The following is a 26,719-nucleotide window of genomic DNA, read 5'->3' as shown; positions in this document are numbered from 1 at the left end:
GGGGCTCTAAAAGGAAAAAAAATGCAAATTCATGAGCAAGCTACTCAGCCACGCAGCACCTCGGGAAGGAGAGGAGAGCACAGGTGGAGGAAGAGACGGAGGGACGTGCCTCGTGTCTCTGAAAGAACCTTCCATTTCTGCCACATCTGATTCTCTAGAATTGGTCACACGGGGAATAGCTACTCGGGCAACTGGGAAATGTGGCTCCAGTTCCAGTTGGAAGCCAGGGACCTGCTATAAGGAAATGAGGGAAGAGATGTTCTGCAGGCAACTGATAGCCAGAGCATCCTTCCTTGTTAAGAATGTCTGTATTCTCCACTTTTCTTCCTCTGGCACTTTTTCCCTGTCTAAGTATTGCTCTGTCCTGCCATAGCAGGGGAGCCATGACCTCAGTTTGGTGAGAGTCTCGTTTATATTTGAATCCCCGACAGTCCAAGCAAAAGAGGGCTTATGCTAAACTGTTGCTTAGCATAAGCAAGCACCAGCTATGGACCACTTTCTACTGTGACTTATGATTTATCATAAGTTATAATGTACTGCTTATATGACTCGATACCATATATATTTCTAGATGACAGTGGATCAGGAGGCCTGTCAGTTGTTGAACCAAAGTGACTTGGCTGACTCCCAAGTTCGGTCTGTGTAAACCACTCCAGGATCTCTGGACTGTGCTTCTTGGGGTCCATTCTGATGTGGAAGGGGATGGAGAAGAGGGTGAGAGTGGATGGGAATCCAGCCCCTTTGTGACTCTTTATGCAGAGCCTCTTCACATTTGCTGTGCTTGAACAAATCTGCCTAGCCACGTAGTGGTTCGGCATGCTGAGCTGAGTGGTGTAACATAAGCAAGAGAGAAGTCCTTAGCTTTCTTACCTGTTTTCACCTGCCTGCCATCCTGCACCCCAGCTGTGGGTCCTTCTAGCTTTTCTTCCCTCTGTTAAAACCTTCTCTTTCCCCAGGACTCCCTCGTGCTCCTCTGAAATTACATCCCAGGTGAAAACCACTGGCATCAAGAGACTCTTTCTCTTTCAGTGTGTTTGACCCAAATCATAAATCCTGGAAGAAACCTAGAAAAGGATTATGATGTAAAACCTCAGAGTCTGGAAAGCTGTACCAGGCTGCAGGCAGGAGGGGAGGCAGTGGTGATGTCACCAGTTCTTGGCCTTCTCTCCCTCCTGTGTGAACCCTTACCCCAACCCCTTGCTGCCCTCATGGTAGGAGCTGATAGGCTGCCAGTTCTCTGAGATGCAGCCGAGGGTGTGTTTTCCCTGGGGCTTGCTGATGTTCAGGTGAATACTTGGGAGCATTAGCCAGAGCTTTGAAGGGCTGTAAAGAGGTTACAAAGGCCTCCTGAAAGCGCTATAGAATTCCCAAGCACAGGCAGCTCCGAGATGTAGAATCAGAAGCAAAGCAAATCTGCTACAGCTCACAAGTTTCCCTATGGGCTGGGGTTGGCTTCCATGGGCTGCAGTGTCGGTAAGGGATAGGGACGATTCTGCTAGAGGAAGAATGAGGATGAGGTCCTCCTTGTGACGGCTGGACTCTGCAGCCGAAAGGGGAGAAGAGAGAGGGCTGGGATGATGTGGGAGATCGCACTGAATGGTTCTGGGGTCCACGTTGGGCAGGTGGAGCTTTGCTTATAATGCTTGTAAACCACATATTTCTGTGCAGGGGAGTGAGCTGGTGGAAGTGGGATTTAGGGAGCTGAAACGACTGGACATTTATGGAATGACATAGAAGATGAATCCTGACTGGCTTTTGTGCCAGTTCTGACCTTTACAACCTTACCCTGTTTGATCCTTGCTGCTCAAGATGGCAGGTGTTTCAGCTAGTAGAGAACTAAGAAATCGGGGTGCTGAGCACCCCAGCAGGGGCTCTTCTCTGGTCTGAAGGTGGTACTATGAACAAGGCAGAGGGATCCCATTCCAGAGAGACAGACCTGAGCACGTTGCTGTGGTTGCTGTGGGAGGGAGGTGGGAAAGTGTGTCCTGTGTGACAGCATCGCATGGGGAGGGGTTGTGGGACCTCCTCACCTTGGGAGTCAGGAGTGGCTGCAGTCAGGAGCATACTGAGCTGAGAAGTGACATTTGAGCTCTTTGAAGGAGAGGTGTCTGGAGGCTCCTGGCAGGGATCACATTGCTTCCTGGGAAGGGGGTGAGGGGTAACAGTGTCAGTTTCTGGCTGAGAAGGAATGCAGCCCAGCCTGGCCTGCTGGTCTCCAGGGACATCTTCTGTTCTGTTGGCAGGTCAGCTTGTCTTGAAGGATAAAAAATAAAAATAAAAATAACGAAACCTCTGATTAAAATCTAAGGAAGGATCGGGGTTCCTTCTCTCTGGTATCTGTCACCTTGTAGTACCTTAAAAACTGGAATTGAAGGAGTGGGAAACAACAAAACAACAATCCCCATAGATTGTGGGCTAGCCTGGGCACCTCACATTCTACATAGTGTTGGACACACACCCAAGGCCTTCAGAGGTATCACTGTCAGCAGCCTGCGGTGCACTGGGCCAGGCAGGGCCTGAGGTTGGAGGGGACACAGAGACCCACAGACCGCTCCTGGGCTCGGGAGGAGTGTGGAGCTGAACGCAGCTGTGGGAGGTAGGGATTTCTGACTCCTGGCTCATCCACTCTCCCACACTGTTAGCTAAAGTTTCTCTTGAATTATGAATGAGCAAAAGGCAATTATGTGTGTGCTCACGGGAGTGCATAAGACAGAAAGAGATCTGCAGATGTGGTACAAGTGCCTGTCCTTCAGAAGGGGCCGACGGGATTGCTTTTCAGCACAGAGTCTGTCAGTGGTCTAACCATGAATTTGGCTTCAGGAACAAGATTTAATTATGTACCCTTTCACCACTGGCTCTCACTTTTCACGTCTCAACAGCCCCTGGCCATCGAGGTGAGCAAGCTTTCCCAATGCCAGAGAATGCTGTGGGTGGCCAGTGCTTTGCATGCTCTGTCCACACGGGAGCAAGATTTATTCAGTTCAGCCAATGTCGTTGACCTATCACATCTGCCTGTGGCCCCTTCCTGCATTGGACTGGGCCCATCTGTCTTCCTGACACCTTCCCGGCTGCTGGAGCAGAGGGAGTTGGATGAGGAGCAACCGCTGAGGTCTGATTTAGCCTACCTGCTGTCCTGTCTTGTATGACTGAAAGATTCCTCAGAAGCACTCCTGAGCCACCCTGCCTGCTCTTCCACCATCCTAAAAGAGGAAAAACGTTCACAGCTGGCGCCACATCCCAAGCACAGAGGACATTGCCTCAGTGTCTCAAGGGTCTGCGGCCATCACTGAGAGCACTCTCCTCAAATGGGAGCCCTGTGCTCTGCTGCAGACAGCGACTGCTGTTGCTAACTTTGCTCAAAGGACCATAGGCAGGATCTTATCAGTGGGCCGGACTTCCCCTCCTTCCTGCCAAGTATAGGAAATTAGGTTTGACCTCTGCTCTCATCACTCCGGAATCATTCTTGGACTAAAGGCTTCCCGCCTTTGTAGTCAGGACATCTATTACCACCCTGATTAACAGCCATGCTCCCGTGGGCGGGCCCTGAAGACAGATGGGATTTCTGTGATTCTTCAGCCCCATGTTGAGTGCAGATGTCTTCAAACGGAGTAAAAATCATCTCTCCCTAGCGGGCATCAGTGTTCCAAAGGCTCTGGGGAGCATTAACAGTTTCTCAGAGAGATGCCTGCTCCCAAACCACCTCAAGGAACTCTTCCAGGTCCAGCAAGGAAAAGTCAGGAAAACAAACAAACCAACTTTAGAGTAAATCCAGTTCTCACCCAGGACAGATGCAGAAGTGAATCTCGCTTCTCTCAGTGCATAAGCACCGGGTGCTCCTTGGCATGGTAGAAAACTGTTTTGTCTTAAGACTTAGAGAAGGTGGACAGGCCAAGGCTTCTCTGCTCCTAGAATCACCCTGCTTTTTGTTCAGAATCTTGGCCTTTTTCTGGCCTTGAAGTGGTGGCAAGATCACGCACCCAAAGCTAGCCTGTTTCTGCAAAGCATATCGATCCATCGCCCAGCCGTCGACTCCGTGCCTCGGGTGTTTTATTCTCCGCACAGCTGTGGAGGGGTCAATGTAATAGACGACCCTTGTAATGAGAGGGCTTGGGTTGTGTCGTTCACCAAAGGCCTCTCCCAAGACCAGGCCAGGGAAAGTGCTTGGTACTTGATTGGGAAATGGACATGAGGGATTCTAGGGAAGCTAAAATCTAAAGGCTACAGAAAAGTATATGAGCGATTGTACTATAAAGGAGACTGTAGGAAGCATTCCAGGAGAAGGGTAAAGAAAAGCCTCACGTCAGATGGAGGGGCAGGTGACAGCAGGAAAGATGGCCTCAGTGTTCACAAAGGGATCTGGTGGTTCCTGGGCTGGCATGGGCTTGTGTTTATGCTCCCCTCACCTCTCTGCAGAAGTCTGTCTGTCTCTCACTATCTCTCTCACCTTATTTGTGCATGTGTCTCATTTTATTTGTGTTATGTGTATGCAGTATGTCACTACGTCGCATACATGTGCATCTGTGTGTGAATGGCACTCTGTGTGTGTCGTCAGAGGTTCAAGGACAATCTTGGGTGTTGGTCCTTGCCTTTCCTTCTTGTTCAAGCCAGGGTCTCCTTGTTGCTTTTCTGCTGTGTGCACTAGGCTACCATTGACTCTACCACAGGCTTCCAGGGATTCATCTGTCCCCCCTGCCCCCCCCTCAGGAATGCTGGGATTAAGGACACTTTTGCTACACATCTCATTTGTATATCGGTTTTGGGGACTCAAACAGGTCCTCATGCTTGTATGGGAAGTGTTTTACACACCAAGTCATCTCCCCAGTTCCCCATTTCTAGGCTTTTATGGTTAATGGGGTATCAGTGGGAAGGAGGAGGGTGAATAGTGAAACAATAGGAAAACAGACCATAATCAGTATGCCCAGATGGATGTTCAGGGAGCCTCCTTCACTTCTTCACTGGAATGCCTGGGGTAGATTGACTAGGAGGCCCAGTGCTTGCTCACTTTAGTGCCCACACCAGCTTCTCTGGCTAGAGATTGTTGCCCTGATCTAAAATACACTGTGGTCCAATCACAAGCTGGGGCAGCTCCAGGATTTGTCCCTAGGTCTCCTGGCCCCAAGTCCTTTCCCTCCATCTAAGAAGGAAAGGTACTATGGAACCATAATTCAGCTGTTGAGTTGGAGGTACAGTACAAAGGCAAGGGAGACTCAGAGGTTCATTTTCCGTTTGGCGGGAGCCTGGGATGGTCCTTGGGACTTGGCTATCATCTGATGTTCCCCTGAGCTGCTGCCACCGAGTGTGCAGGGCTGCCGGATTCAGGCCGAATGCCACACTGGAAGTTCAGGCTTCTAGATGGTACGAGATCAAAGGTTATGGATCTCAGGAATGTCTGGGGTGCTTTAGGGAGAGGCTCATTTGATAGGCTGGAGTGTGGGAAGAGTTTTCCACAGAGTGTTATGGTTAGTTAGATCTTTTAGAATGGGATCACTAGTGGCAGTGGAACCTTGGCCATTCCAAAGCCTATGGTGAAACCAAAGTGTTACAGCTCTTCAGTTATGCTGCTGTGCTAAGGATAGCAGAGGCTCAAAACAAGACAGCAGGTCCAGTGAGACAAAGGTTAACAGCTCACTGCTTAGGCAGTGCTGCATGCCGGTGAATGGCAGAAGCTTGCTGCCACCGGCAGCATATGGCTGACCAATTGGCAGTCAAGCCCAGGTAGTCCAGAAGCTCTTGGCAGGCAGGCTCCAGCCAGCCTTTCGAGTAGCCAGGTCCTAGAAGTTCAGCAGCGAATCTCCAGGGAGGAGGGAAGCCCTTCCTTCCCCAGAATGAATGACAGATCTCAAGGGGGCCATGGTGGAAAGCTGCTGGTATCACGCCGCACCCAGCACTTTTATTTGGAATCAGGGATTTGTAAACCTTAGGCGGTAGGAGGAGTTTCAAGGGTGAATGTGTTTGATTCGATGGGGCTAGGGGGTGCTAGGGATACTTGATTTGCATGTCATAGTACAGTTCCTCATTGATGTGCAGTAGCTTGGTGTCCTAAGAAGGAGAAGATAGTACTTGATTCTATGAGTGAGGGCAGAACTGAGCCAAGACACCAAGGCGTCCTATTGGCATAAGTTGGGTATCTCTAGGAATCCCCAGGTGGCTGCATATCAGGAAAGGGTCTGTCCTGTAATCTTCCCTGAGAGCTATGTGAAGCTCCTTACAAAATCTGGGGTTACAAGATCAGGTGGAGAGAAAACCTGGCTAAGAAAAGGGAGTCCGCCATCCTGGACCAAGCGTGAGGCTATCCAGAAATACGAAACCTCAGCATCATCCAGCAGAATCCCACACGGAGGGACCTTGACTGGTAGAGACAAGAGCTTGGTCTCAGGGATAGCCTGGGACAGTAGCAGCCATATGCTAGACAGAAGAGAACAAAGGTGAGGAGACCTGTGTGAAAATTGTTGCAGGGGCATAGGTCTGTCTTTCATTCTTGTGAGCAAATCCTTGACAAGAAGCAACTGAAGGGAGAAAGGGCCTGTGTTGGCTCACAGTTTGGGATACGACTCCCCATGACGAGGTGGGCGTGGAAGCAGAGGTTTGTTGGGTTGAGGCAATGGCACTTGATCAGCTCCAGGTATACCAGAAAGCAGAGAAAGGAGACTGCTTGTGCTTACCTGGCTGTCTTGGTTAGGGGTTCTGTTGCTATGGTAAAACACCATGACCAAAAGCAGCTTAGGGAGGAAAGGGTTTAATTCATCTCACAGCTTAGTAGTCCATCACCTAGGAAAATCATGTCAGGAACTCGAGGCCGTGGAGAGGTGCTGCTTACTGGCTTGTACCTGATGGCTTGCTCTGCTTTCTTTTTTTTTTTTTAATTTTTAAAAATTTATTCTCTCATATATTACATCCCGACAGCAGTTTCCCTTCCTTCCACTCCCCCCAGTCTCTCTTCTCCACTTTTCATCTCTTCCAGTTTCACCCCTTCTGTTTCCCATCAGAAAAGAGCAGGCCTCCCAAGGATACCAACCAATATGGCCTAACAAGTTCCAATAAGACGAGGCTCATACAAGACAGGCGTAGTGGTACATGCCTGTAATCCCAGCACTCTGGGAGACAAAGGCAGGCAGATCTTTATGAATTCAAGGCCAGCCTAGTCTACAAAGTGAGTCCAGGATAGCCAAGGCTATACAAAGAAACCCAGTCTCAAAAAAAAAAAAAAAAGCAATCAAACAAAAAACTCAAAAGGCTAGGCATGTACCATCATATCAAGGCTGGACAAGGCAACTCGGGAGGAGGAAAAGGGTTCCAAAAGCAGGCAAAAGAGCCAAAGACACCTGCCACTCCCACAAGAACACCAAGATGTACAACCATAGCATATGCAGAGGACCTGAATCTGACCCATACAGGCTTCCTGAAGGTTGCTTCAGTCTCTATGAGTCCCTGTGAACCCTGCTGAGTTGATTCTGTGAGCCATGTTCTTGTGGTGTCCTCGACCCCTCTGGCTTCTGCAATCCTTTCTTTCCTTCTTCCCTGGTGCTCCCTGAGCTCTGCCTAATGTTTCAGCCTGCCTCCTTATAGGACCCAGGGCCACCAGCCCAGGGTTGTACTGCCCGCAATGACCTGGCCAGGCCCTCCTACCTCAATTACCATCATCAATCAGGACAGGCTTGTCTGCAGGGTCCTTCTTTCAGAATGACCCTAGCACATACCAAGGTCACATCAAACTAGCCCACACATTAGCTTTCTCCACCACTACCCGACTCAGTCTGAGACCCCAGCATCCTGGCACCCAGGTGCAGGGATGAATCTAAATCCATTCACGCTGACAATATAAAGTAGCCACATCATTAGGGATATGAGTTTACCAAAGATTCAGCAGGGATGGCAGGGAGAAGGGCCAGCAGGAGAGGCATCCTCCTGAGGATTCCAAAGAACCCTGAGCTGGGGACAGAGAACAAGTACTGTGATGAAGTCACCATCTTCCAAGAGCAGGTGTGGACAGACCCTCCCAGTACCGCTGGAGGTAAAGTGACAGATGAGCCATTCTGTAGAGTCTAAAAGTGAAGACCCACCTCAGTGCTGCCATACTGCCATCTCTGGGGGGCCCGGGAAGAGCTTGGCATCTCTTGGTCCCATAGCCTGTCATTCTACTTACTGCTCAGCTCACCAGCCCCAGGCACCAATACTTGGCTAGAGCAGAGCCTGGGCCACAAACAGAACTGAACAGAAGGTCTGGAAAACTTTGGCTAGAATTGGAACCAGAATCTCAGTTTGTTGAGGAGGAGCACTTTCCCAAAACTTCCTTCCGTGGACAGCACAGCGCAGAGAGGCTCCTTCCTTCCTATGTCCCTTGTTCTTCGCTGACCAGCCGCTCATAGCATCCGCCTGTCACAGAGTCACTGAGGACTCCTTCCTAGCAGGCCAGCTAGGGGTGGGTATACTCAGTAGGCAGCGCTGGGTGGGCACTGAGTTTCACTGGCTCATGGTGCCCCTTCTCTGCTCACTCCCCTGCAGCCTCAAGCCCCTCTCCAGAGGTGCAGGATACCAGGAGGCCGAGCAACAGAAACCCTGCTACCTGGACTGTGGAGGATGTGGTCCGGTTTGTGAAAGATGCTGATCCTCAGGCCCTGGGGCCTCACGTGGAGCTCTTCAGAAAGCACGTATGGACATAATGGGCTGAAGGGAGGGCCAGGAAATGGGATGTGTGGGAGGAGAGAAGGAGTTCAGGACCCCCTGACGCTGGTGATGTAAACTAAGCTCTGGCTGTGCTCTTGAGTGGCCAGAGATGAGACACAGAGGCAACGATAGGCCTGTCATAGCAGAGTAGCCACCAGTTTTGTGGTTTAAGGGATATTTTTTCTCTTGGGCCTTGCTTGCTTTTCTGTTTTTCACCTACCCATATCTATCCATCCATCCATTCATTCATCCGTTATCCATCTGTCTGTCTATTCATTCATCTACCTATCCACCTGTCCACCCACTCACTGGCTGGACCATCCATCCATCTGTCCATCCATCCATCCACCCGGACATCCATCCATCTGTTCATCCACCCACCCACCCACCCCCTCACCCATGTGCATTCAACAGTCACTTATAGCACCTCTGCAATTTGCCAGGCAAACTGTGATCCAGTGTTCTTTCTGCTTAGAGCAGTGGCAGTGGTTTCTCAACCTTCCTAAATGCTATGACTCTTTAAACACAGTTCCTCGTGTGTGGTGACCCCAAACTATAAAATAATGTTTGTTGCTACTTCATAACTAACTTTGCTACTGTTATGAAACAATGTAAGTATCTGTGTTTTCTGATGGTCGTAGGTGACCCCTGTGAAAGAATCCTTTGACCCTCCCAAAAGGGGCCATGACCCATAAGTTGAGAACCCAGAGGCTTACAGGGTTAAATGAGAAAATACACATAAATAAGTTACACGAAGCCTCACTTATACAGATAGCCTTCATATAAATGTTATAATCCTGTAGGCACTTCTGAAACATATAAAGATGATAAGTGGGGAGAAAGAGTCACTGTGTTAATTCTGGATTGCTGGTATAAGAAGTTGCTGCAAATCTAGGCCCTTAAGACCATGGACATTGCTTATTTTTATTTCTGTGGGTCTGGAGCCTAGCAAGGGTCTCGGTGGGCTAAGATCCAGGTGTGGGATGAATTCTTGTCTAGGTATTCTAGGGGCAACTTGCCATCCTGCCTTCCCCAGCTTCATGATCCTTTTTAAAGCCAGTCGTAACAATCCAGGTCTCCCTCAGGCTAACCTGTCTGTGGCTCTCTCTTTAGTTGGATGATGGATGTCATACATGGGATAGCAAGAATGTAGGTGAAGCTTTGTCTGATTCAGTCTGAAGAGGGCAGGAATCTGAAAGGTGCAAGGTAGCAAATGACTTCAGGAAGGGGACAGGAAGAGGAGGACGTCATAGTAATTTGCTTCCATTGTTCTCAAGCACTCTCCCAGAACCGCTACCACACCCTCTCTAATGTCCTCACCTGTCCCAAAAGTACCCTTGAGCACACCTTGACCCTGACCCTCATTCAGCTGCTCTGACTGTCCCTTGGGCTTCCTTTCCCGCCAGGAGATCGATGGCAATGCTTTGCTGTTGCTGAGGAGCGACATGATCATGAAGTACCTGGGACTGAAGCTGGGGCCGGCGCTGAAACTCTGCTACCACATCGAGAAGCTGAAGCAAGCTAAATTCTAAAGGAGCGAAACCCAAGATCTCAAGGTTACCTCCTGCCTGCCCAGCAGCCGGCCCACGTCAACAGCAGAGCATCCTCTTAAACCTCGCAGCCACAAAGACCTTGTCCTTTTATAAACTATGTACATCCTTGCCTTTTCTAACATTCCAAACGGCCCCTTTCAAAGGCTGAACTGTGTCACAGATTTGTCTGAAAAAGAAAAAAAAAATCACAAAAAGCCGGTTACATTTAATGTTCCTCACATGTTCACTCTTTATGGGTGGTGTTTGTGTTGTGACAGAATGGGTAACTGAATGCTGTGCCCCACGGAGAACTCTGGAGGGGGCTCTCAAAACCACAAGGAAGACCCTGCCCCTGCAGGTGCTGTGGGGATGCCCATGGCAGCCTCTCCCTGTTCTGGGGACCAGTCAGCATGGGCCTCACTGGGCTGAGCTCTGGGAGTCGTCTCCTGCTGACTTCCTTGCCTTGCACTATCTGGAAAACTTGAAGTAATTGTTTGCTCTGGAAAAGAAAGGGGAAAGGACGGTTCCTAGTCCTAGCTTCTGAAGTCCTTCATCGCTCCACCAGAGGGCAGACTGCTAAAGAGAATTCAGGATGCCTTGACTGCATGGCTGGGTTAGGGTTTTTATAAGCAAGATCTAGGCTGCACAGGGATGGGGGATTCAGTCAGCACCCCAGATTGCCACTTGGGAAGAAAGCGTGATCTGTAGGGGTCCACCTCATATCCATTACTGACTGACTAGGTAAGAATTCAGAAGCAACCGTCTGTCTAAACGAAGATTCCCTTTGTCCCTTCCCTTCTAGAGTCTTACTGAGGCTCTGATAATGCTGGCACACTGAAGAACCTTAGTAACATTTAGTTATAGTTACTTCTTGAAAAAAAAAAGGGGGGGGGGAGGAAGGAAGGAAGGAAATTGTCTCAACAAAGTTTGAAAACGGGAACTGCTAATTTCTAGTTACATGGCTGCATTCTGTAGCTGTGTCTGTGGCTAATTCTCCCAGTCTTCAACAAGTATGCAGACGTGTTTTTATTGGGTTTAATTCAATTTACAAATAGGTTTTCACTCTTCACTGTGAATTAATAGGAAAAAATTGATTTTCTACCCTTTGTAGCTGTGTCCAGAGTAGGGGGGACGGAGCCAAGGTTTACTAGGCAGAAGGGTGATCTCTTTGCTGCTATTCTTTGTCAAATCTCTTCTTATCCTCCCTCTCCACCTGCTCTTTGTCTATTCCCACTGAGTAGAGAACTCACGCAGCACAGCCTTTTCCTTAAAGGTGCACCTGGGGAGCGTGAGGGTCAAGGGTAACCCGGAGTCTCCTGTGCCATGGTGTGGATTTAAAAAGGCATCTTTCCTCTGCCTGAGCAAGGTCTCAGCTGGCAAGTGAAGATGGAGGGGTTTTGGACCCCTCTCAGCCAGACATCCTAATCCTGAACAAGATGGATGTAGCCTCTGGAATGGATCTACCTACTATACGGATTAATTAGAATTTAGGTGAGGACCACAGGAAGCATTCCATGCTGAGATACGGGGCCCACTTTTATGTCCCCTATTTGAGGAAGTGTGACAGGACACTGAGAGATTGTCCACAGTGGGTGGACTTGCAGTGTGGACAGAGAAGGAGAAAAAAAATGTCCCAAAGCTTCCCACTGAATGGAACTTGATCAGCTTGCAGAAGAGCTGGATGTCTGTTTATTTTTAGCATGAGACAAAAATGACCTTGAACTCGACCTTGGAGGGAATCTTTAAGATGTTAAGGCAATGAACAGACTCTGCCATGCAGAAGATTGTCAGTGTTGAGCATTCCTCGCTGCTGCTCTGAAGTTCGATCCTGTCTCAAAACGTGTCAGACATTTCACACGTACGGAATTGTTGAAGTGAAAGCAATGAGATCTGGGAAAATCGCTTCACTGAAGTGTTTGCCCTGTCCCTGTAGACGCACGGTGCCTCCTCCAGGGACACAGTGACTCTTTAGTGATTGGCAATGTTAAGCTTTCCAAATGTCCTGCGTAACCTTTCCAGTGCCTCACTAGTGCCCCAAGTTAAAATAAGCCCAAACGAGTCAGGAGAGGCCTCAAGTCATTGTTGAAGGCGAGCTAGGACCTGGTTCAAGTCTATAGGGGAACTGGGACTATATCCCCCATACAGAGACTCAGTCAGGTGCTGTCTTATTTCACACGAAGCCTTAAGTTTGTTGGATTGCAGGACCCCAGACTTTTAAGGTTTGGCAAAACAAAACACCAAGAAGCAATTTCATCATTCTTGGAATGAAGACTGCCGCACCACGGAAGGAGCAATGGAAACTAATTCTTCTTCCTTGCCTGTTTCTGCGTGGAATGTAATTAACTGACCAAATCATTGTAGCAATACTGCAATTATAATTAATTTTCATCCCTCTCAAAAATCTTGTCAAACAGGGCAGTTAAATTGCTTCTCAAATGTAAAACACGCCAGGCCATTTCCTCTAAACAGACCTTAAAGAGTCAGGCCATTGGGGTTACTCTGGCCCAAATGAGAAGGACTTGAACTCACACTTGACAGCTAACATGCGTGCTATTCCATCTGCATAGCTTTGCTTCAGGTTGCAGTGAATAATGACCAAAATTTGCATAATTCCAAATGAAAGAGTGTGTGCGCTCATGTTACAAACATTTCCAATTACATTTGTCTCTTGGACAAAAATCAAGAGACAGTTCTGTTGCCTCGAGCATTTTGAACGTTTTGTGAAACACATTATTCCCTTTGTGAAGATTTTAGATTAAAAGATGTGGCCCGGGTAGATGTGTGTGTTTCTATGTATCTCTAGACACGGGAGTTGGAAACAAATCTAAGAAGTGGTTGCGAGTGTATCTGCTATTGCATGTGCTTAAACAAATACCTTTCCAGCTTCGTAGTGTGGAAGGCACAGCCCCGTCTAATCATACTGGCTGTCACTAGGAGGTGTTCTTTCTTATTCTAGCAGGGCCTGCCCTGTGGACAGCCAAATGACCAGAATAGTTTTCTGGACCTGTTCCTCTGAAGTAGCTGACTCGACATGCCAAACCTGAGGACCTGGATGCTTGAGAAAAGGCCATACAACGGAGAACAGCTGCCTGAGGGCCTCAGTCATGTCTGCCAGGAAGGACAGAGGCCTGTTATTTCTCTTCTACAGGGCTGCCTTTAAAAAGAAAGGAAGGAAGGAAGGAAGGAAGGAAGAAAGAAAGAAAAAAAATAAAGGAGCAGAGAATGCTTCAGAAAACTGCGTTCAGAATTAATACCTTGGGAAGTGATACTGGGCTGAAAGTTTGAGAAGCAAGCCAGAACATTCAAAAGCATACCTTTCTTAGGAAAACAATAGAAGAGCAATTGTGCTAACAGCCCCATCCATGACACAGCCAGAACCTAATGATGTCACAGAATTCTTCTTTAAATTAAAATGGTTTAATTTTTTTTTAATTTATATTCTTTTAGGAGGGTTTTGTTGAATCCCCGAAGAAAACTGGAAATGCCCAATGTTCTATTTGAACGTAGTCATCATCAAAAAGTCTTGAAGGACATTCTGATCTCTCCCTGAGAATTTGAGGCGTTCCGATGCACAAGCTGTGGGCTGTGCACTCCAAGGTTTACCTTTCCCACTTCACCATGTGGGGCCAGGCTCGGATCGTTGTTCAAACCACAGATAAAGAGTTGTGAGGGGAGCAGGGTTGCTTTTCTCTTTCTCTCTCTCTCTCTCTCTCTCTCTCTCTCTCTCTCTCACTGAGACAGAGTTTCTTAGCCCTGACTGTCCTGGACCTCCATTTGTAGATCAGGCTGGCCTTGAACTCACAGAGATCCACTTGCCTCTGCCTCCCCAGTGCTGGGATTAAAGCTATGTGCCACCACTGCCCAGCCAGGTTGTTTTTCTGTTAATTGAACATTTTGTTAAGAAGAGGGGTGCCAAAAATCCAACTCTGCCTTTTTTTTTTCTTTCTTTCTTTCTTTTTTTTTTTTTTACATAAACACACTAAGAGCCGAGCCCTTGCCTTGCTTTCTTATGTTGCCATGTGCTTTTACTCTTCGTTCCATGAGAGGACCAGACTGAGAACCCCTGAGGAGAATCCAGCAGATGGTCAGATATCCACAGGCACAAACATTCCTGCTTCCATATTGCCAAGTGAGCAACAGCTGCCCAGGAGCCCCACCCCCGGTCCTGCAGAGCTGAGGATGCTGGAGCCTCAGCCCCCTCCCTGTCTTTTCCTCCAAGGCTTAGCCTCATCCCACATGATTCCTTCACGGACAATTGGAAGCTGGGTTTGTTTTTTTTTTTTTCCTTTTTTTTTTTAAATCTAGTATTTACTTGAAAGAGGATCACTCTTATTTATTGCCACCAGTTAAAGATTATGGCAACATGTCTGCTAACAATTTGCTTTGTGTAATTTTGTTCTAACGCTAATAAGCAACAGCTGGGACACTTCCTGCGGTAACTTCCTCTGTGGTTACAGCGTAGTCATCACACAAGACTGCACTGAGCACTGAGCTTAAGAGCACTCAGTCTGGCCTGGAGACACTGTGCTGGGCAGCCAGCTACGCGGTTTCCCAAGCTGTGCCCTGATCGACGTGCTAAACTTCCTAAGCCCCGAGATCTGGGGCTTCTTGGCACGCTTGGCAGGAGGTAGAGAAGGTAGAGGTTAAGGAAGACACCGTTTCCCAAGCCAGCTGCCGGGAGGACCAGGAGTTGATACTGTGACATGGATGAGGAGACAGGAAGACGACACACATCAGAGTGGCTTGACAATGGCCGAATCTTGATACTCGATACTGTGGGGACAGCAGCATCTTTCCACCTAGACAGATCCACGAGCCACTCAGACTCGCTCTGTCACCTGCCCGACCACGTGGCCTGAGCCTTATGGCTCAGTGCCTGATGCTGATGGAAGAACATATCTCCCACCAGGCCCCGCTCTGGGACACGCCCACAAGTCGCTTCTTCACAAGTCGCTTCTTCAAGCAGCTCATTGTGAAATGAGCCTCTCCATGTATCACTTTCCAGCAGTCCTGTACTCTCAAAGGCTACTCGCATCAGAAATGAAGCAGCCTCGAATCTCGCGATGGCTCTGCCTCCTCACCCAGCGCTGGCCTGCCCTTCCGGTCCTGAGATGTGGCTCTGCTTGGCCTCTTCCCATTACAGGGAGTTCCCTCCCTGAGGAGCTGGCTTATCGCTCCAGCTCTGGTGAAAAGAAAGTTACTTCTCGGGGAGACACAGACGTCTGTGAATCAGATATGAATGTTTGAGGTGACGCCAGCTCTGAAATCTTCGTCTTCTTAATAGAGTTTATCTCTGCATTAGTCAAATCTACAACACAGACGCTGGCCAGCTGATCACAACAACAGGCTCTCTTTCTTTGCAGTAGAAGAGTGGACACCATCTAAAAGTTGTACCCAGACGCTGATAGGTTTCTACTGCTATGATAAACAGCATATGACCAAAAGCAACTTGGGAAAGAAAGGGATTTTGTTTTGTTTTGTTTTTGTTTTTCATCTTACAGTTCTCTAACACAGTTCTTTATCAAAGGAAGTCAGGGCAGGAACTCAAACAGGGCAGGAACCTGGATAAAGCCCTGAAGAAGTACTGCTTTTTGACTTGCTCTTCCTGGCTTGCTTAGCCTGCTTTCTCATACACCTACAAGACCATCTGCCCAAGGATGGAACCACCCACAATGGAATGGACCTTCCTAGATCAACCACGAAGAAAATGTACTACAGATTTGCCTTCAGGCTAGCTTTTTGTTTGTTGTTGGTTTTTGAGTTTGTTTTGTTTTGTTTTTCGTTTTTGAGACGAGATCTCACAATGGAGCCCTGTCTTCTGAAAGCATTTTCTCAACTGAGAGTTCCTCCCAAATGACTCTAGCTTGTGTCGAGTTGACGTAAAATTAGTGCGGTGGTTGGAATAAAAATGCCCCTCATAGGCTTATCCTTGAATTCTTGGCCACCAGGGAGTGGCACTGTTGGAAAGAATTAGGAGGTGTGGCTTTGGTGTGCGTGTGGCACTGTAGAAGGAATTTTGTCACTGGGGGGTGGGCTTTGGGGTTTCAAAAGCCCAAGCCAGTTCAGGTGGCTCTCTCTCTCTCTCTCTCTCTCTCTCTCTCCCTGCTGTCTGCATATCTAGACACAGAACTCTCAGCAGCGTGTCTGCCTGAACGCTATGTCTTCCCTGCCATGATGACAACGGGCTAACCCTCTGGAACTGCAAGCCCGCCCTATTTAAATACTTTGCTTTATTAAAGTTGTTGTGGTCGCATCTCTTCACAGCAATAGAACAGTGACGAAGGCAACTAGCAAGGGCACCACACATGTCATAGTCTTCAAGTTCATCAGGCCTGTCATGAAAAGAGTAGTGAAAAAAAAAATATTGTAGTCTCACCAAAAAGGCTGTGTTCGCCTAAGCATGTACAGTTTACATGTTTAGGTGAATCAACGGAGGCGGTCTCCTGCTACGCTAGCTATGAAAAAGACATTCAAAGATGTCAAAGGCCTGTATCTGTGATCCAAGGAACTAAGGGCACTTTATTTTGATGAAAGACAAACAAACAAATCTATAATTTATACTAGGAAAAGAAACAGTCTGCCATAGGTTTTTGAAAGCACAGTGCAGTTTAAGAACCCACACAAGTTAAACCTTGTGCTCCTGTGGGCCTACGGGAGGGAGCGTGCCTTTGAGAGTGAATGCAATGAAAGTGCAGAAGGCTAGAGCAGGGATGACACAGGGGGATGGCATTGCTTTCTGAAGCGCTCCTTTTAATGGTTTATTTAGAAATCAAACCCCAAATGCACTTAGTGGGTAGTGTATCCAGTTTGCTTAGGTAAGAGTCTAGATGATGCAATGTTCTGTGAGAATGTTCAGAACCTGAGACTTGGATGTGGCCAACACCCAGCCTGTGGCATGGTGCATATGACCAGCAAGGCATTTTGTTTAAGTGTTTGACCCATTTTCTCCCAAATAGGACTAGACTTTGCTTTTAAATTTTAACACAGAGAAAGAAACAGAAACCATTTGTTGGGAAAGGAGAAGCACTCCTGAGAACATGGGTGGGCTGGTAAAGCATGCCTTGCTCTGTTCACTAAGCCTATATTGTTCTCTAAGCCGCCATGTCCATCTCTACTGGAAGCAGAAGTACCACTGAGACAGGCTCGAACAAGGGTTGGAAGCCTTCACTTGTTCTAAGGCTCAGCCTATTCTGCCTTACGGCCTTACATTCTGATTGGACTTGTGGGCAAGAATTTCAGAGCAACGGCTGATTGTTTTCAGGATCATTGTGTTGTTGCCTTTATTGTTGTTGTTGTTGTTGTTGTTGTTATTATTATTATTATTATTATTATTATTATTATTATTACTAGAGACAGGCTCTTCCTGGGTAGCCCAGGCTGGCCTTGAGCTCACAGTCTGACCTCTGCCCCATCCTGCCTGCTTTCCTCCAGGTGCTGAGATAATAGGAATCTGTCACCTTGGCCAGCCACAGCTTTACTTGGAAAACACCTTTTCCTTTTTCCTTCTCGACCCATGATACCTCTTCAAAATGAAAGCAGATTTCCTTCGGCTAGGTTGAGTTCTCCATTGGACAGACTTTTCTCTGGGAGAGGCAGGTGCCTCTGTCCAGGAACTCTTTGCTCTTCCCACAAACCGTCCTTGTTCCCTTGCATTGATAGAGAATCCCCAGTACACAGGAAGTAGGTAGAAGAAAAACTCCACCTCTCCTTTTCTTCACACCTCTCCTTCCTTAATAAGAGATTCAAGATAATAAGGACGCCCCTGACCTCCCTAACTACCTGCTCACTCATACACACATAGTTACTGGGGATCACATGACTAGATTTTTTTTTTTTTTGCATAATCAAAAAAATCTCAAGAGTGCTTCAATTTCAAAGAAATCACTTTAAAAGGCCAGGCATGTCCTCCAAGGATGCTTGCATTGCTCAGAGTAATTTTCAGTTCATTCCTTTGGAGATGGTCTTAACCAGCTAGGATTCATTCTTTCCAAGCATTGTTGAAGCCCGTTGTCCCTCATGGCAATAGAAAGCCAGTGGGATGGTGTCTGATGACACAGGAGGTATCAGAGTGAGGTCTAAAATTATGTGTCTCCATTGATTTTTTTTTTTTCTTGAGTGTTTCCTTACTTGGTACAAATGGTTTGAACAGCAACAGCTGTGGATTTGCTTGTTGAACATGTTAGGTGTCAGTGTAGGCAGCAGCAGTGTAAAGACCCCTTTAAAGGATGACATTATTTGGAAGGTAATAAATAGTGAGCGTATCTTTTTGGAACGTGTTCTCACTGAAGGGCCCCTGAGTGCTTTCAGATGCATGGAGATCAGCATTTGAACCTGGGACCCAGAGCTGACAGAGCAGTTGTTGGTGCCACAGCTGCCCAGCTCACCTTTAGAGTAGCATCTTCTCCGAGTCTTCTCATTCTACATCACTCTGTGGGCAGCAGAATATAGAACAAAACAAAAACAAGCTCTCCAACTTGCCCCTGTACGCCCCACCTCCCCTAGCAACCAGTGACCTATGCACTGAACCTCAAAGCGTTTCCGGCTTGGTTTGGTTTAGCAAAGGCTGATGGGGTGCCAGCACTGTGGGGGTTGTGGGCTAAGGGTTTCTCCTCCTTATGTCTCCTGAGTTTGTTTTGGCCTCTTTGCCAGGCTCACCTGGTCCAGATACTTTCTCATGGTTTTGTTTGTTTGTTTTGTTTTGTTTCCTCATGAGTCTTCAACTCTTCAAAGCATCTGTAGGTGGGAGAGATGCCTCCGAGTTAAGAACCCCAGCTGTTCTTCCAGAGGCCCCACATGCCAGCTCACAAACATCTATTACTCCAGTTCCAGGGAGTCCAAAATGTTAGAAATCAGGCACTTCCCTATCCTGTCCTCAAGGACATCATGGCAACACATTTCCACCACTGACACTAGTTGCGTATTTTCCTATGAGACATGTGTGCCTTATAAAAGGTCATCCAATGTGTGTGTGTGTGTCCCTCCATCATGTTCTCTCTCACTCTCTCTGCCTCCTGCTCTCTCTCTGTCTTGTCTCTCTTTTTGCTTTGTCTCTCTGTCTTTCTCATGTCCCCATTCCGAAACAGCCCCGACTCCTCTGCACCTGCCCTCCGACCCCCAATAAGCCTCTTGCCTGAGATCTGTTGTGGCATATTCGTTAGCACCTATCTGCCAAGGACCTCTGCTGCCAAATCCTAACACAATGCCTTCTTCTAGCCTCCATCGGCACCAGACATGCACATGGCACACAGATATACATGCAGACACAACACTCATATACATAAAATATAACAATTTAAAAAAGAGCAGAAGACATCCTTTCTCCGGCGGTTTTATTTCCCAATTCATTCTTTCTATCTCTATATTTCTTTTCCACCTCTTTATTGTTTTCTCTAGTCTATTGTTGTTGTTTTTTTCCCCATCCCTGGCCCAGTAGGTCTGGCCCCTGCCTGGTTTCCACTGTCCAGCTGTCACCTGCTCCAGCATTCCTTGGCTTTATCACACTCTAGGCCTGTATTGTATTTACTTGCCCTTTCCATGTTAAAGCTCTCCTGTAAACTTGTAGTTATAACACAAGGCTCCTTTTGATGTTCCATTCTGATTCATCCAAGTGTCCCACTGGCTGGCCTCCTGGGCCTCCTGAGTACCATGCCCAGCCAACCAGGCCTTCTTCTCTTTCAGTCTTGAAGATCAAGCGTCAGGTGACCTAGGTGACTTGCTTCTCTGTCAGACCACCTCCTCCCATCTCCAGTAAGTGTGCTAAGGTCCAAGAGCATTCTGGGAATTCTTTTGTCCAGCCATCATTGAAGACAGGACAGTCACCTAAGTCAAAAGAATTTCTGGGGTAAGGTTCTGGTTTTAGGTGTTTACAAGTCTGTTGAGATGTGAGCAATATTGAATGGCTGTGTTTGGGTAGAGAGCAATGGTGATAAATTTCCTGGCCTTTTCCAGCACAGTTCCCACCCTGAAAGTTTTTCCAGGGGTCAAATTTCTTTCTTTCCCAGGGACTGAAAATCTTCCTGTTAAAGTGTGACAGAGTTTGGTGGATTTCCTTATTATCCATTATTTCTCAGCCACAATATTTAATTTTCTGTCATTGTCTAATCTTATTTTTGATTTCTTGGGAATTAAGAGAGAAAAAGACAGCTTCTATTATCTTCAAGAAGATGTAAAATATCAGTTGCATTATAAAACAAATATTTCCACTTTATGACATTAGTTAGATTATTGCTCTTTAGTCTGTACATAGGAGTATATTAATATAAGGATTTTTATACTTTAACAGCATTTGTGAATAAATTTACTTTTAAATTCTCTATGTGTACAAGAAAATTAAATAGATTGATTCAATACAATCTTTTCATCATAATTATCTTTTTTTTTTCCCTTTCACTAGCAGGGAAAAGTTTTTGTTAATTAAGTGCTATTGTAACATGACAAAGCTTCTGGAGGCCAAAAGGTGTGTTTCACTACAGTGCCAGTACAGGGCTGTCATTATGTGACAAGCCTCTTGCTGAATAATGAGAGCGCGTGGGCACCGGGAAATCCTGTCTGCCTAAGCTTGTGGGGTAGAATGATAGCAATTGAGATATTACCGCTTTTGTTTTGGAAGCTGACAAGTTCACTGGCCGACTCTTTCAACTCAGCCTTAGAAAATCTCCCCTTTATCCAGCTCCATTCTCCATGTGCCCACTTGGGAGGCTTGGTGAGCTCACCCTACCCCGGAGGTGGCTGCCGCACCCTTTCCCGGTACAGCCTCTTCCTTTCGTCGCTGTACTGCATGAACCAGACAGGAATGACGGACATAGTAAGCCCACCTCCCATCTTAGCAAGAAACCAGTCGGTTCTGTCCCCCGTCCTCTCCCTGTATGGTCTTTCCTCCTTTCTGATTAAAGACTTATGAAGGGCAAGTGTGCGTGTGTGCGTGCGTGTGTTTCACACACATTTCTGTTGAGCCTGGGTCTCGAGAAAAAGCTGAGCCAGTGCAAGTTTGTACATCTTTTGTTTGGGTTAGGGCATGTGAGTATTACAGATTTTTGAACTTCTAGAAAAGCCATCATGCTTTCACTTCCTGTGGACCCAATGGGATCCTGGGACATTGCTGTGACTCCTGTTCCATTCGGAAGTGTTTGTGAGGAGGAGTGGTGCTTCATGCTTACAAGATGGGGTCACTTGGGTGCTAACTTAAAAAAAACAAAACAAAACAAAAAAAACCTATGGCTGTAATTTTGCAGGATAAGCAGCAATGAATAGCTCTCATTGGAATAGTGAGCAGTATTTGCGTTGTAGAAAGAGCCCTAAAGCCTGTCACCAAGGGGAAGGGCCCTGCCTTAATTTCTGCTCTTTGCAAGCATGATGCAATCAGTGCTTCCCAATACTGGTACAATCCTCACACCTCATAGTGTTGCTGTGTAATTGTGTCACATAATGGGAAATTGTAATAGGCAATTTGGTCCTGTAATTCAGTTTGCAAAGCATGCAAACACGAGATAACTAGGTTAAATGCAAATGGGCATTACACTAAGGTGCGGAAAACAGAGGGGGAAAAGACGCTGGGTCCAAACTTAGAAACATCTTGAGTTCTTTTCCTCCTGGGCCTCAAAATGCGGAGTTTATTAAAGTTATTTATCCTCGACTTTAGTGTCATCGCACACTATTCAGGTAGACACATTAGCACGGTGTGAGTGTGCGTGTGTCCCTCACTTTCCCATCTGTGATAAGCAGGCTGCAAGTGAGTTCTGCTTAAGGATGTGTTCACCTTTGTAAGGGAGAAGGTCTTCATATAAGGGCCGCCCGCTATAACATTTGATTTCCCAAAGCTTTTTTAATGTGTTGTCTATAACCTTTTCCTTTGCGCCGTGCTCATTGTTTGGAAGCCTGATTTTAGGTTTTAAATGCTCTTAAATAGGAACCAGGCAGTGCATGAAGTATGACTAAAATACCACTGGCCCAAATTATTTCACAGTGTGAGGGTATGGGTTCCCTTTTAAGGTGTGTGACTTTGGTTTTTGATGAGCAATAGTTTTTAGTGTCATGTGTCACCAGGTTGGATATGGTTAAGGTTTCAAAATTGTAAGATTTCAAGCTGATGCAGCTTTTTTATTTTTTTTCTGTTTGCGTTACAAAAAAAAAAAAAAACAACAACTGTGTTTTTATTCTAGAATGGGCTCTGTATGAGGCCCTGCCGCCTTTATCTGGTCCACTCTCTAGTCCCTGCTGCCTGGCGGAGCCTCTCATTAACTGGGCTCCAGGCAGCCACTACACACAGGCTCACAAGAACTTCCTCCAGGGCCCTCTGGGGAGGGCCTTTGCCTCTTTGGAGCCCCAAACCACGTCTAAGCACATATTGCCTCTCTCCCAAGCCTAGGCCCAAACTGGATGGGTAGTCGTTTCTCAGGTAGCCATGAAGTCCCTGCTCATATCCATAAGAAACCCCACTTCCAAGTGCCCTTGCTCAGTAGGCGCCTCTGAGCCTGCTCCCCACAACAGACAGAAGCAAGCTCTGAAAGGCTGAGCTTGTCACATTCTTACTACAGATGTACGAGTGGGGACTCTCTCCCACCACGGGGCGATGTGTGGGAGAAGCCCGACATGAAAGATGTGGGGTTTGTGTCAAATTGAAACATGGATTTGGCCACCTGAACATCTAAAGTCTGGCAGGCCTAGAAAGGAAGGAGCTAGCTTCATGACAAAGGGAATCATCCTGCCTGGACCAGAGCGGTTACATGGGGCGAATGAGTTGACCTTGGGGCCCAGGCCTGGTGCAGCATGTTCAGTGGAAGCTGAGCTTCGGGTATGCCCAGCTCGACCTACACGCGTGTGTACCGTGGCCCTGCTTCTCCCTCCCACTCTCCATCCTGCTGCCCCTCCTTTACTCTCGCCATCCTTCTTTCCCCTCCTCCCGTATATATTCTTCTTTAGAGACAGGGCCTTGCTGTGTAGCAGAGGCTGTTCCCAGGGACCTCCTGTCACAGCCAGCATCCCCTTTGCTGAATGCTGGCCTCCGCTTCTTAAACCATTGAACCCAAAGCCACAAAACTGGATTCCGTCCCAGTTTTCAGTGGCCAGCTAAAGGCCTTGGACAAGTCTCTTCATCTTTATTGATACTACTTTAAACAAAATTAAATTTTTTAATTGGAAACATCTCCATCAGAATCAACCAATTAGAATATTTTAAATGCTTTGGTACCTTTATATAAATCTCACCATTTGAACAATATATTTTTTCCATTAATGTACTTAAAGAGATATTCCGCCTAACCTTATGAGCTCAAGAGGGGTTAAAAGAAAGTCCCTTGGTAATTTTTCCAGAATGCCTCATCTCGAGATATTGAAAATAATGAAGTCATGTGATCTTTCCGGATACCAGGGGGTCAGACCAGACAAGGCCCACATTTTCGCACCTCCAGGATGTCCCGATAGCCCACAGGCCTGTGACTTAAGCAGTAAAACAGGCTAATCGTGATTAGATCGCCCCTCCCCCATCCCCAGGCCAGAGTGGGAGGGCCCACCGGAGCTTTGCAGGGGCCAAGGATTGAGAGAGAGATGCGACCTGCCTCAGGGGTCTCTCAGATGGCAATCTAAGCAGCCAAGTACTGAGAGCTGCTGGGATTGGCTTTCGTGGGTAGGTCAGCAGCAAGAATCTACACGGAAGAAGGCTTGTTGCTCAGAGCTGGGAACAGAGAGTACCGTCACACACAATGAGCGTGGGCGGACGGCGCCTTCTGATCACTAAGAACTTCCATTCTTTTCAGTGCTCAATGAATTCACCCGTTTCCCCATTCCACCTTTCATTAAAGAAATCATTTTTAAGTAGAATTGCTTTTCTCCTCAAACTCTTCGCTGAGGTTGACTTGGCCTCTGTCTCCTAGCTGCTCCTAACTTATGGCTAACCTATTAGTGGAAGCAATAAAACACATTGAAAGATGAAGGCTATTGAAATGAGAAATATTTCTTTGAGATCTCCGGGGATTGGAGGAATGGAAATGTGGATCTAAAGGCAGCTCTATTGCTGGTTTTAGATTAACAGGCTTGACAACAGTGTTTTGTTAGCAGCAGTTAATCAGTGAATCCCATTACTTAAGAAGGTTATCGCTCCCAGCAAAAACTGCAAATTACAGTTTCTTTCTCTCCAGGCTGAAGATAACGTTCTTAAAAATTTGCACCTACAAGTAGTGTCTCATTAGCAGAAAGAGGGTAAACAGAAGCACACTGAAAATGTCATTTACAAACCAGGTTGATGTCTGTGCTTCAGTCTTGTTTGCTCCTTCCCCACTCTGTCGTCTGGTGCTGGTGTGGACTGTGTCAGAGAGAGCTAGGAAATGGAGTCTTTCCTATCACAGTCTTAGTGAATGTGGCAAGCCTCTCTCTCCACAAGCCACCACCGTGCCTCTCACGAGCCAGTTTATGACAGGGGGCTTGGAGTTGTCCGTGACTCACTGCATCTGTTTGCCTAGCTAATGTTGAAAATGCATGGCCTCAGATTTCCAGCTTTCTCTTCCTGCGCTGCTGCATATTTGTCCAATCCCTCTTGGGGGGTGGGGAGTACCCAGAGGGTCCAGAGAACCTCAGGGAAGGATTCGGTAGCACCAAACTCCTCCCTGGGTGCTGCCATCGCTCTGCTGGATGGGGTGGGCCGTGCAGTCCACAGGAAAGGCTATGCCCCTCCCCCACCAGAGATGAGCACTGAGAAAGCAGGTCCCTTGGTGGGAGATGTCTGGGAGTCCGGAGCTGCGGAGGTGTTCTATGCCATCCTCAGCTCTGGGGGGCTGTGCCTGAACACGCGTCTGCATTCACCGTCCTGAGCCCGGTTTACCAGTGTTGGCTAAGCCCAGCCCAGCTATAAACTTGCCAGTTCAACAGATGATGGTGCTATTTTCTTATCTATCTATCTATCTATCTATCTATCTATCTATCTATCTATCTATCATCTATCTATTTTTCTTTCTGGCTCAAATCGCTCCAGAGGGGATAGATTTGAGATCTTTCTTCTGTTATTTGGTATATATATATATTTGGGGGCCTTCACCTCTTGTTCCTGTTGTGGTGCCTGCCTCCCCACCCCCACCCCACGTGGTCCTCCCACGCATTCTCCATCGCCCCGTATCTCCTTGCTTAACCTTTCCAGCATCTTCTCCGGGAAGGCCTCTGTTCTCTGGTACACCTTCTCTTCCTACACTTCAGTGAACTGCTCTTCCCCTCTTGCTTGTACCTCCATGTCTTTCCTCCACTTGGCTCTTGAAACCCTTGGGGGGCGGAGGGTGTTTAATTTCCTCTCTGGGGCCTTCCACCCTCACCCAGAGTGAGAACATCTTGTGTCTTACAGCCTTACATTTCCCACCAGGAAACATTTCCAAGGGCCTCAGTGACTTGTGAAAATTCCTTCCAAACCTGTCTCTTGGAAACAGGATGGCAGACGAAAGATTTCTTCATTAAAATTAGACACTTTAAAGAGACATTGAGTAAAAAGCTCTGGAAATCGTGTGTGCGTCTAGCTAGGGAGAAGGCTGCTGGAGGCCTAGCCTTCAAAAAGAAGTGTGGGTACGAGACAGTGGGGTTCTGGGCCTGTTACCTCCTTTATTAGGCAGATTCCCCCAGCCCTTCCCCCAAGGCTGGAGGGTTGAGTCTCCTGAGTTGGGTTGTTGACTTGCATTCAACAGCTCTTTTTTCCCATAATGCTGCTGCTCAGAGCCGCTCTGCTGAGGTGCCAGCGGGCGGGGGGGGGGGGGGAGATGGAGGTGAGAGTGTGTGGAGGTCTTACTGACCTGCTGTTACAACAGAACAATATGATTTATGGATGAGAAGTGGGTCAAGCTCTGGGTACAGTTTCAAGCTGTGATTTCTCATCTGGGCGTCTCATATTTGATTACGTAGCTGGGCGGTGTCCCCTGTAAGGCCTCTTTCCTGACATGAGCCAGTCCCAAGCTGGGGGGGAATGGACCAGAAGAGTGCAATTGGAGCCTGGAGGAAACGCCTGGGCAAGGCCTTAGGAAACTCGGGGCCTGGAAAGCACGGTCTGATTCCGACTGAGTGTGGGAGGAGGAGGCAGCAGAGCAGGGCTTTGTGGAGAGCCAGTTGGCCCTGGGGGCCTCAGGCACAGCTGACACCACAAAAAGCTCCCCTTGAGCGCCTCAAGGACAGTGGGCAGGTGGCTTGAATCAAGGGAAAGTTCCCCTCTCTGAGACCTGGGGTGCCAGCCTGGAGATGGACCAAGATTCAGCCCTGTTCAGTTGCCTCTGGGAATGATGGGAAGATCTGGCCGTTTTCCTCAGGCCTCGGTTCTTAGACCCTAGGGACTGTAGGTTCTGCTGCCCATGACCACCAGGTGACAGTGTTGCTGTGACGGCAAGCCAGGCCACATTCTCGGCCACCTCTGCCCTGTCTCGGGAGGAAAGCAGTAATGCAATCACACCTGGCCTGAGTTCTTTCAAGAATAAGTCTCTAGGCCCCCTACACATATGTAGCAGATGTGTAGACTGGTTCAACATGTGGGAGTAGGGGCTGTCTCTGAATCTGTTGTCTGCCAT

General features: G+C 47.6%; 1 protein-coding gene across 4 annotated transcripts in view; it reads left to right on the top strand.

Moving 5' to 3' along the window:
* Window positions 1-12,970, top strand: part of Scml4 (Scm polycomb group protein like 4) — an 88,250-nt gene extending 75,280 nt beyond the window's left edge. For all 4 annotated transcript variants that reach the window (XM_055616022.1, XM_055616023.1, XM_055616024.1 and 1 more), the window contains 2 exons: window positions 8,503-8,648; window positions 10,071-12,970. In XM_055616022.1, the coding sequence (XP_055471997.1) occupies window positions 8,503-8,648; window positions 10,071-10,196 (272 nt within the window). In that variant the 3' untranslated portion in view covers window positions 10,197-12,970. The remainder of the gene's footprint in view (window positions 1-8,502; window positions 8,649-10,070) is intronic.
* Window positions 12,971-26,719: the final 13,749 nt, after the last annotated feature.

This window comes from Psammomys obesus, unplaced genomic scaffold (assembly GCF_907164565.1).
Source record: "Psammomys obesus unplaced genomic scaffold, mPsaObe1.curated_primary_1811, whole genome shotgun sequence".
Taxonomy (NCBI): Eukaryota; Metazoa; Chordata; class Mammalia; order Rodentia; family Muridae; genus Psammomys; species Psammomys obesus.
Note: the sequence above shows the minus strand (reverse complement) of the source record. Positions and strands in the feature narration are given on the sequence as shown.